Source organism: Netta rufina (assembly GCF_964035555.1).
Source record: "Netta rufina genome assembly, chromosome: 7".
Classification (NCBI taxonomy): domain Eukaryota; kingdom Metazoa; phylum Chordata; class Aves; order Anseriformes; family Anatidae; genus Netta; species Netta rufina.
In genome coordinates, this window is record NC_140130.1 from 35,081,411 (window position 1) to 35,093,489 (window position 12,079).

The window sequence follows — 12,079 nt, forward strand, 5'->3', positions numbered from 1 at the left end:
AATAGAAGGGCACTGCTTATAAGATATTGATAGAAACCTTGCAATGAAAATATCTGAATAAACAAGTCCTCCACTTGTTTTACAGATCATCCTAGTAAAATAAAAATATTAGTTTTTCATTCCCTAAATGAAAACACTTGCCCTAATTTATCAAAAATAAATTAAGTTTCTTATCTCGTAAAGCTCACAGTGGGTTTTGCCTGTGTTCAGATGACTGAATTACCCTGAAATACACCGTGGGTGGATTTCTACACAAAAACCCATGTATGCCTCAGACCTCAATAAACTTTATCATCCCTCAGGCTATTCCCCTTTGCAGCACGTACCTGCTAGGATTTATCTGCTAAGAAAAGGGAATTTTCTACCCAGCAACCAGTAATAATAAATGTTTTGTAGTTTTTCTTGCATGAGTTTATTTACTCAACAACTAATGACTACTCATTTATTATAGTTACCTGGAGTTTGATTTTTTTTTGAGATGTAGTTGATTATAGGCTTTCATCTGTGCATTTTATTAACAAGAAGCTTGTATTTTACTGTAGGAAAGTAAATAAATCTTAGCTTGATTATATTCTTAGCAAAACTTAGCAAACACACTTAGCAAAACTTGTATTGTTTGTTACTATACAAGGTGTAAATGCAGAGCTTACTGCTGAGAAAATTGTATTTGCCAAGCTATGAATATTTTGGAGTGAAATCTGAAGGGAAGAGTATTTTCATTTTCTGTTAAAAAGAGAGTATTGTTCAAGTCTTTTGAGTGTATCCTAAAAATTAGTCCGATGCAACTCCAACAGTGCATGCTTCCCGTTGATGGGGAGGTTGGTTCACTTGTTCTTTTTTCCTTTAAAATCCCTCATTACATGAACTGCAGATAATTATAGAGGCAACGAAGAGCAGACAAAGATGTTGCATGTGCAGCATTGTCATATTATCAATGCCATAAGAATAGATGGAGTCTGAATCTTTGGATTCCACTCAGTTATTGAAGAGTTAACTAAATGCTGGTTTTCACAGATCTGGAACTGAACGGCATGTCTAGTGCTGACCTCACAGACATCCCTCCTCCGCTGCCTCTCAAAGGAAGCATGGCCGATTACGGGAATCTCATGGAAAGCCAAGACTTGATCAGTCCAACAACGTCCCCTCCTGCCCATCAAAGGGTGAGTCCTACTGACGATGATCATTTCCTGCAGTTTGCTTTGCTTTTTCATTTTTAACCACCCCCAGCGAGATGTAACCCTGCTGGCGGACGTCAGCAGATCCATAGATTTCTGCAGCTGCAAACAAATGTCTGAAGTAGGAAGGAACAGCATCGCTCATTGGGATCGACTTGAAGTGAGCTTGGATTCATTCTAGTGGAGAAGATTCAGCAAAATGTTGTTAGACATGTTGGTAAGGAAGCTTAAACTGACAGGATGGAGTCTCAGCAGCAAATTAGTTTTTATAGCCTTTCAATCCTATCTCAGGAAAGGAAATAAAATATGTACCTGACATATTTTCCTTCTGGAGCTCTGTGTTGTCAGCATTCAATTGCCACTTGTTTCCTAGAGGCAAACACGCATGCTCCCTTTGAGGAAAGAGCTTAGAAACATTCTTCATCATGAACGTGGTTTTCAGCTTTCTGAAGAAAATACACTTTTTCAGCTTAGTTTTCCTGCATCCTGGAAGCCTTTAAAAATAATTTAGTATTTTTCTTTTAAGCAGTACTTTTGAGAAGGACCATTTGTTTTCTTTCTGAAGAAAAAACAAAACAAAACAGAACAAACAAACAAACAAAAAAAAAAAAAAACATGTTTAGAGAGGCGTTCTCTTCTTTGACTTTGAAATTTATAACTTTGGCCAAGCTGTTATTTTGTGGAAAAATTCTCACTGGTAATAGTTCTGTTTTGTTTGCAGAGGTATCTTCCAATATTTCTCTGAAGTTCACCATTCAAATTAAATTCTTTAAATAATTTGCTTTTCAGTAAATTTCATGGTTAGAGAAAACATTTTTTATCTCAGCAGAGAATAAAGTCAGGCAGGAATTCAGTTTTGTGTGTGTGAAAAGTTGTATTGTGTAAGAGGCTATCGCAATGCGTAACAGTACACAAGTCTGACTTTTGCCATGTATGAAATTCTACCTCTGTAGTTGCAGTAATTTAGTTTTCAGGCTACATAGGGAAAAATAAGTACAGAAGTAACTTCTGAAACGTGAGCAGTGTTGTTCGAAACACCATGTTTTATTCACAGTCGTAAATTGAAAAACTCTCTATTCTTATCTTTTATTCTACCATTCTTCCCTGTGTCTGGATTGTTTTGTGAACATTTTAACTGATTTTTTTACGAACCCTTTTCCTCTATTTTCTGACAAAATGTTCCAAACTTTCACTCTTACCCATTCCACTGTCTTCTCTCTCGGGGGTCAGCTGTGCTTAACCTGGATACAGACCTCTAAATGGAAACTTTCAGAATTACCAGGATTTTGATCTAAAGAATCAAGCCTCATGAAGAAGCTTGAGAAATTCAAATTAAGTTTCAAATTTGTTAAACTTCCTGTATGAGCTCCAAGATAGTAAATTCATTTTATATGCTATACTGTAAGTTGTAAGTTTTAGGTCATGGTAGTAGCTCAGGACTGTAAACATGAGTTCAGTTCTCAGCTGAAAAGATGATAAAATGAGATGATAAAATATGCAGTGAGGGATAAAATCCCCGTGCCTGGGTTCTTTATTCCTTCCTTTCAAGGCTATTTGAAGGGGTTTCCGTGAAATGGACAAATGCTAGATATTTACTGTACTATTTGCAAATGCCTTCGTGCTGTGCTGGTTGGAGCCCAGACCTGAGGAAGACCCCAGTACTAGCCTTGGTCTCCTTGCTGTTGGAAATGTGACCTTGCACAGCTCCTGTACCTGTCATGAGCAGGGTTTCCACATCACTAAATGGAGCATCATAAAAATAGCCTTAATGTGCTCTCTTGTTTTTTTTTTTTCCAAAGTTCTATTAAGGTCTTAAATCTTTTTTTTTTTCTTTACCGTCTTCACTGCTCAGCCTCCTTTCATACTTTTTTCTTAATATTTTTTGTTATTGTAGAAATAGGCCCCATTGTTTAACATCCAGTGTTGAAGGAGCTCAGGATTTGAGCATCCTGTAGAAATCTGATCAAATAAAAGTGGTATCTCCTTAGTCAGGTGTCCACAATTTTCCTCAGCATCTGTTTTTATAAGCTTTCCAAGATGAGGTAATATAGTTTCAAAGTCTGGAAAATAGATCTAAAGCAGATTTGTCACAAAGCCACAGGTACTAGTCCTAGAATTAATTTTAGGAAAGGTTTCTAGTCTTATTACAATTACTCTACAAATTTATTAAATCAAGCTTATAGCTGTAAAGAACATAAAATGAGTAGAGCTGGATATGAAAGATCAGATGGGTAAATTCTTATTACTGCTCTGATTAAATCCCGCTGGGCAGTTTTTAATGCCTTGTGTTTCAGGGGTCAGATAACTACATACTTCATAACTTTATGATTCTCTGCCCAGTAAACTAATGATCTTTTAAATTACACACGTTTTGTATCAGTGAAGAAAAAACAGTAAAAAATGTGATAGATAAGATTGTATCACTAGCTTTAGAATTGGAGGTATTCCCTTCCATAAGAAATTATTACATGGCTTGCTGGGGTTGCTTTGCAGTCAGTTAGGAAAAACAACAACAGAAAAAGCACTTTAGTGAACTGAAAAGAGTACATTAATAAATACACCAAGAAAACCTTGAAACCGCAGGGAATAGTGTCATTTAGTGCCTGAGATTGTAATCTTAGATTATTTGAAGTCTACTGTTAGCTTCATCTACTTAAGTCTCTTATCCCAGTAATCATCTAATTATAATTATCTGATTGTCCTCTTATTCATTGATAACTATGATACCCTTATATATATTTTCTTGTACTGTATGATTTGTTCTGCTAAAAATGTTCTTAGTAATATATAAGAACATAAAAAAGAAGTCTACGACTCCTGCAAGGATTATTATTACATCAAGGGATTCCTTTAGGCACTTCTCATTCTTTATGGGTTCATCCATACCCTTGCATACAAATCAACTGCCTACTTTGTATTCACAGCAAAAAGGGAAACTCAAAGAAAATAGACAAAGGAGCACTTACATTTATAATGCTGGCTGTAACACTTACTGAGATCAGCTAATGGTTTGGGTGAGATGACCTCAATCAATCTGGCAGCAGACAGAGGACTTTGCGAGAGGGGACAGCAAGGGCTGAAGCAGTGCCTAAAGTGAGAACCCAAGCAGGCTCATGTGGCTGATGGCAACAACACTGATTTTTGCTTATTGGGATCCCAGTGCCTAAGTAACATTCGTATTGGGGATTGTTTTACTACTTAACTGGATATAATGGAAATGTTTACACAGAAGTATAAATCCAGGGGATTTTTGATGTGTTGCAATGCATATACTGCAGTGCTGATCTTCTCTGCTAGGTTAGCTGCAGTGAGGAAAAAAAAAAACAAAAACAAAAACAAGAGGCTTTGGCAAGAGTACTGTCCTCATGTGGACAAAGGAAAAGAGTTGATGCTGGAAAACCAGCCGAAACCATGACGGTAGCAGGTAGTTAGGGAGCAGTTGCTTTGTTGTTTGCAGTTGCTGACATGAATTCTTGGGAGGTTGCCATCAGCTGCCTCAAAGGTTCCCTTTCCTCCCTAAATGCCTCACAAAGGTTGTATTGCTTGGATCCCCCGGGCTGGTGGAGTCTGCAGAGGAAACCCCCAGGTCGAAAGGTGCCGCCTGCCTGGGACTCCCAGCGCTGCTCAGAGGTGGGCCTGGGCTTGCTGCGGGCTCACGCACCCTGGGCAGCAGGAGGGCAGCTGGTAGCATTCTTCTGTGGAGAAGCTGGAGAGAGTGAAATTGGAAAAACTGCATTATTAATCAGTACTATTCAGTTAGAAACTTGACTTTGTGAACCGCATTTGATCGCAAGTGGAAGTGAACGTATCCTCTTTTATAAAGCAGGCACTCCGACCAAAGCCTTTCTGTGATTTAGGTGTAGATTAGATATTTGGAAGAAATGCGGAGCTTTGGGTTGTGGGTGCCCCATCCCTGCCAGTGCCCAAGGCCAGGCTGGGGGGCTTTGGGCAGCCTGGGCTGGGTGCAGGGGTCCTGCACCTCTGATTAATTCCATCTTTCTATGATGCACATAGCTATATCAGGTACCCAGAAGGTATTTTCCCACAAGATAATCCCGTGTGCTCACAGAAGAAGCCAAAAGTCTGTTCTTTACTTGCCACCTGATCATTATTGCTGGCTGCTGGAGACGGGAAGCGTTTCAAGCTCTGCTCCCAGTGTTGAAGTTCAGCCCGGGATGGGCTGGGGTTTGGTGGGTTAAGCTCTCACCTAGGAAGGAGTCACTTTTTAATAAGTCTCAAAATCAATGGCCTGCAACGGCTCGTTACAGGATTTTGAGTGAAAAATGTGTTGTTCTGCTGTCTGCCTCGAGGCACTGAGCCCGTGATGTGTCCCTAAGCAGCACCCTTGATTTTGTTTCGGCAGCGGCCACGTCCCCGCCGCCCGCGTTACCGGGGATCAAGCTGCGGTTTAGCTCTGCCCGATCGGCAGCGCGTTGGTTTATAGCTCTCGCAGGGCCCGGGCCTTCAGTAAGAAATACAGTTTCGGTCTGGAGTCTAAACCTAATTCTGAGGGTATTGCTCATAACTCTTGAGGTCTGTTTGTGTAAGGAGTAGACCAGAAAAACACTGCTTTCGAAAATGAAGTTAGATGGCGTGGTGTGCCATACTAATGGACTCTGCACGCAGAGACGTGGTTTAACAGAGGAGGAATTGCACTCGCCATGTGTTAACCCAGCTGACGTGTGGCAGGAGCAGATCCTTTGTGCGATGAGCACAGGCCTCTGCCAGGCCCGGCTGTCCCCGACCTGCCTCTGTCCCCAACAGAGCCGGTCCCTGTCAGGGCCCTGCCGAACAACCCAGCAGGAGAAATCCAAATCCCTCATTTGGGCGATTTCATGTTGCCCGTAGTGAGTGATTTTTGATGTGTCCCGAGGAGGGGATGCTTAGCTCGTGGCAGGGGTGAGGAAGCAAGGTGTGCCTTTGCAGAGGGACTCCTGAAATTGCTTTCTCCTATCAAAGTCCACTCACTGCAAGCAAGGGCAGGGAATGGCAGCGATACAAAGTCACCTGGAGCTGTAATAGATGAAGTATGACAGCAGAGCTTAAACACTCGTTTCACACGGGTTACCTGTGGTATTTCCTACAGAACTTTACTCCCAGAGTCAAATGGTCAATTAGCTTAAACTGTCCATAATTCAGTTTAAATTAGTGGAGTTAACGTTGATTCTCCCTCAGCTGGCACATCATTACTCTTTTGGAAGGGGAGCGCTATTCCTCCAAGAGCTTCCATTATGTGTTATTTTTCATTGCTGATGTTAAATAAGCAAGCCACCGATGTCAGGTGGCTCAGCTCCGTGCTAGAAACAACGGAGGAAGCAGGAAGGAACAGGGTGGAACTCAGTATTTGAAGGTGTTTGCACAGCCTCGTGTTCTTGACAGCCCATTTACATCTTATCTGTACAGCTTATGACCTGATTAGATCTTTTAACCTTTCAAAGTAAAGTTTCTTTCATTGGATCTTCATAGATTGTGATATTGATGACCATTTAATTTCAAAGAAAAAGAGTTATGCAGGAAGATACCTCTTTTACAGTGTCACAAGGACTGTCTGTACAACTCCAATCTAGTTTGTTGTTCTTTTTTTAATAGCATTTTCTGATCAGAAAAAAAAAAAAAATCTTGTATCTTATTTTGCTTCCTCACAGAAAAAAAAAAAATCACCTCCTTTAATTGATTTTTACTGCAGCCAGGACATGTACACTGTAATGTAGTCTGTTTCTGTAAGAGAATGGAAGCAAATGTTTTTAAACCTGATTCTTCTCAGTAGCAGGGAAAAACAAACAAATGGGAGCAATTTACTGTTTGAAATGGAAGGAACAGATTGCTTCTGTGTTGCAGATGTGCCTTTTACATAAGGTATCTGCTTCCCCTGAGGTACACGTGAGTCAAGGAGTCTGCCCAAAATAGGTTTGAATGTGAGCTAGCAGTCTCTATCATCATCAGAAAGTAAGAGCATGGTTTCAGGTTCAGAGGGCTCACAGTTAACAATTTAAGTTCACAATTTAAGTATAAATATGAGCGCTTCAAAGAAGTTCTTCATTACATGTGAAATCAAGGGAAACTTCAGTTTTTATTTCAAAGTTTCCAAGTGGAAATGTAGTAAAATGAACTTCATGAGGCAAATAATGATTTTCTGAGTTTGATATTAACGGTAGAGAGCAAGTGTGCTCGAATTTATCGCTATGCTTAAATAAAGCATAAAGGGAGCGTGTATCGGCACTTGGAGCGATGACTAGGTCTGCATTTGCACCACGTCCATATTGGCAAGTTTGGCGTGCTAATTTCTCAAAACAGTGCCCTGATGAGCACTGCATGTCCTACTTAATATATTCCTTGGTAGCTTATAACATACATGAGCATGTACAAAGTTTATCTTAATTTCTAATGGAAATTGTAAATTCAATTATAATAATTATCTACCTATCTCTGTTATTTCTTTCTGCCTAATTTGCTTGCAGAATCTAAGCTCTTGTAGGTTTTGTGCTTGTTATTTATAGCATATGTATTTAGCTTATTCTCATTGTATTTGCTTTGTATATGTTCTTCAGAAGCAGGTTTTCAGGGATAATTTGATTGTTCTGTGATCAATATGAAGGACTCGTTTCTTTGAGAAATGCCTTTGATCTAATTGAATTGAGAATTATTGCCAATATACTCTTAGTTAAATTCGAAATGGATTTTTACAAATGATGCTATCGACAAAGTTCATTCTAGTGATAAATGCAAAGTTAAAGATACCATCTGAGAGAACAGGACTGAGGAAATTTTTATGCTTTGTAATATATTTTAGAGAAGAACCAGTGTGTCTTTGTTGTGAAATAACTGCCTCCTCTGTGCGGAGTTACATGTTGCATGCTGATGTTCTGTGACCCGTCAGTATGTGCAGACATCTTACCAGAAGCCCATGCCTGGTTCCATGATTTTAACAAAGCACTTCCTCAGAGATTTTGAAACCTAGAAATCACAATGAAATCTGTGAGGCTACATAACATTAATATTCCAACTCTTATACAGATGTCTAGGTAGGGATTCGGGAACTGACTTATCATACCAGGTTAAGAAAAGTGTTTGGACAGGTAGAGCAAATATTTCACAGTGTGACTACAATATTTAGAGACAGACCAGCAGCAACACTTTGTTTTATATATATATATGTAAACCTTCTGAATTTCACTTATTGAAATAAAATTCGTATTTTGTCTGGTTTTCAGTTAGTCTTTGGACGTGCTTTGCTATCTCAGAGAGCACTATGCCCTGTGCTCCACTGCAAGCCAGAAGTAAATTGTGTATAGTCTTTGAGTCTGCTCTTCAAAACCCTTACTTGGCAGGGCTTTCCTTTAGCATACAGCGCCCTATTGAGCCATAAACCTTCTTTAAATAACGGTTACATCTTCAAAGAGAGAGTGTAAACTTTAACTGGACTGTAGATATGAAAGTCTTCATCGCAAAACATGTTAATTCCTGTCTTCATCAGTGGGCAGGAAGCTTTCCCTGGCCATCACGGAGTCTCCACGTGACATCTTCTGACTTTGTTTTCCTTTGGGACAGCAAATGTAAGATGCCAGGCAGGATATCTCCCGAGGTGTTGTGTGGAGAGCTCCTTGCTCTTGGTCATGAGTTCCTTGTCCAGCAGCAGATGGAAATTGATGGATTTCCGTGCTGGCAGTCAAATGTTTTGTACTCGAGGAGGAAGGTGAGAGCTGTAGAGGCTCCAGAAATGGAGAGAGGACGGTCTGCACCCTGCTCTTTTGGACAGTGGCAATATGGAGAGAAAAAGTTTGGGCAAGGTTGACCAATGGAAGTTTGTGATCCCTGTTTGTTTACCAAGGGGGAAAGCCTGGAGAAATTAGGAAGGTTGCAGAAATAGATTGGAAAATACTTATTTCCATTAAGGCTACAGGACAAATATTCCCAGGTTCCTGACTGTCAGTATGCAGTCTTCTCTTTCTGTTTAGCCTATGACTAAGAAACCCAGCCGATCTCACAATAGCTCCAGATTTATAACTTCATGCTGTCTTAAAAGATGACTTTGAAGAGCACATTCAGTTACCTTAAAGAGTCATTTTTGCTTCTTCTCTTGCATTTGTTGTGAGGCAGAGAAAGGAGAAATGTCCTGGCATCACCCAGAACCGCTCTGCTTTTTGGATAGCAACTTTGGGTATCTTTTAAGGGAATGGTTTGTCAGTTGCTTGTATACCGGTTTCTTACTGTGATTCAGAAATCACCAATTATGTTGTCCAAGACGTTAAAAAAGTTGAAATACGAGCATGAATATTCCAAGGCAGAGAGATTTCGGCCAGACACAAACAAGTGTAAGTGAAGAAGAGTCATTGTGCTCGGAGGAAAACAAGAGGCAATAATAGCTGGTTAAGTGGGGGAAGAACCTTAGGAAAAAAACAATATCAGAGCAGCATTTATGAGGTGTGACGCTGCAGCACAGCCTCAGCGTGGTGGTGGGGAAACTAATGGCTGCAGAAAACCAGAGTGCAAAGTTGGTGAGCAAACCGCGATGTTCTGAAGCTTTTTCTGAAATAGATTGTTTTTTTCCATAGATATAAACAAACTTTGTGGAAATAGTCTTAATTTACATAACAATTTTTTTTGTTTGTTTGATCATCCAGTGAATCTTACAGAGGGTGCTTTTGTCCTGTTGTATAACATACAAAGTGATTTTAAATATGTATGTTTGAGCAGTATGGATTTCTATTTTGAACATTTTAAATATAACTGTGTAATAGCTGCAAGTTACTTATCTGTTTAAATAAGATGGTGTTTTGAATGATTTTTGTTCTAAATGTGTGAAATGCAAAAACAATGGAAAAGCAATGAAGCTGTTGCTTCACCATAACTTTTCAGCTCTGTAGTGCATAGGAGCTGAAGGCAATCAATACAGACCAAGAAATCAATATTCTATCATGATATAAAGTAGAGAATTATAAAGTTCTCCAGTGCTTTCAAGAGATTTTTCCTGAAATACTGAGCTAATTAATCATGAGCCCTTGAGAGATTTTTCATTGTCAAAAGTAAAAGTTACATTTTAATCTAATAGCCAAATACATTCAGTATTCATAGCAGCAGATTGTGAGAAGTTTTCACAATTCAGATGGTTACAGACTTACCTACTGCCTCGCTTGGTTATATATGAACCAGCAAATGTCTCCCAAATCCGCTCGTTGATAACACTGCCTGTTCAAAATTGCTTTTTTCTAGCACCTGCCGCCTCCACTGCCCAGCAAGACTCCCCCGCCTCCACCTCCAAAGACAACTCGGAAGCAAACATCTGTTGACTCTGGGATTGTCCAGTGAAGAAGGAAGCCTTTTTCCAAAGATAAAGCTGTAACAATTCATTTCCCTAAGTATTGTAAGGTATATAATGTTTACGTCGTTCAGGTGTGCAGTAGCTAACACTTAGTGCAATGACTCTAACTCCGATTAATTTCTAGCAGTGTTTCGGAAGCACCACTACATTAACCCCATTTCTGGGGATATTCCCTCCCAAAACTTGAAAGGAATCTGCATTTCTACTACTTGAGACTGGGAGGCATTCGTCAACTGACAGCACCCTCTTCCTAAACCTCTCTTTTTCTTACTCTGAATAATTTCAGGCATATAGATAGCTGTGGAGATTAAAATGAGTTGAATGTTTTGTACCTAAGGCATTTAGGTAGCTGTGGAGTGCTAATTGAGCTGAGTATTTTATACCTAATCTCAGTGTATATAGGAATCAATGACGATATTCACATTGAATTCAATGCACGTTGGATTAGGCTTCGTGATAATGAGAAGCTACAGTAGGATTTTCCCAAATAATGGTTATGCCCAGGGCTTGAAGTCAGATACAGCTTACTTGTGTAATGTGTCTTCTCTTTATTTCTTCTGTGTTATGAATAAGCTGATAGCTGATGGCCCTTTTACAATTAGTCGTTGGTGATCAGTCATTTACACTTTGATTCAATTGGCTCTTCTTCTGTGTATTGATCAATTGGAAAGCCAAGAGAGCCTCTTAGCCACAGACAGGCATGAGTGTATAGGAAAAGAAAGAGCGTACGCAGATAGAAGGTTTGTGGTCAGTCCAAACCTGAGAACAAGAATGGGAAGAGCTTTTTCTTTTTGTTTTAATGTGTAATATTTCATGTGGATTAGGATGAACTGAATGAAATCACTTTGTCCTTGTGCCATCATTCTGTACAGAGTTTGTATATATGATGGTTTTTAGAATGTTTTAATTTTTATGGTGCCTGCTTGTCATGTAATAATGAATTAATGTACTTGCAAATAATGCCTTACATATTTTTAATTTCTTAATTGCTTAAAGTGTAAAAAAAAATCCAGTTATTAGCCTCTGAAATATATTGGACAATGATGGGGAGGGGTACTGGGAGGGAGGAAGGAAACTAACTTTATACTCTAGCATTTTTTTATTGTCATCACACTTTTGTTTTTTACTATCTACAATCTTTATACTCTTACAGTAGATTGTTTTTAAATATACCACTGACTCAAAAAAAAATAAAATAAAATATTATTTTAAAAACTTGTCTAAGAAAACAAATATATTTGCTTAATGCTTTTCATTCTCACAGAATTTCACTATTATACTCAATGTAGGGCTGCTTACATACTTCTGTTTTTTTGTTGGTTTTGTTTTTGTTTTTTCTGAACTGTTTTGAGAGAGTTTGTGATCTAACTGCAGTCTTTCATAGTATTGATATGCTTGTTCCTTCTTGTATGTAGTACAAAACTGAGACAAAACACAGTTATTGCAGCACTAGAAACGTGTATCTTTGTATGCTGGCAGAATTCACAATGATGGCTTACATATTTTTTAGTTGCTGAACACTTCAGAAAACAGGTGAGCTTTAGGTAATGTTTTCTGAATCAAGTAGTTGCTACATGATGCAAGT

At 39.0% G+C, this 12,079-nt stretch overlaps 1 protein-coding gene across 2 annotated transcripts in view; it reads left to right on the top strand.

Moving 5' to 3' along the window:
* Positions 1-11,525, top strand: part of DOCK1 (dedicator of cytokinesis 1) — a 258,125-nt gene extending 246,600 nt beyond the window's left edge. For both annotated transcript variants that reach the window (XM_084289957.1, XM_084289958.1), the window contains exons 51-52: positions 1,015-1,160; positions 10,386-11,525. In XM_084289957.1, the coding sequence (XP_084146083.1) occupies positions 1,015-1,160; positions 10,386-10,481 (242 nt within the window). In that variant the 3' untranslated portion in view covers positions 10,482-11,525. The remainder of the gene's footprint in view (positions 1-1,014; positions 1,161-10,385) is intronic.
* Positions 11,526-12,079: the final 554 nt, after the last annotated feature.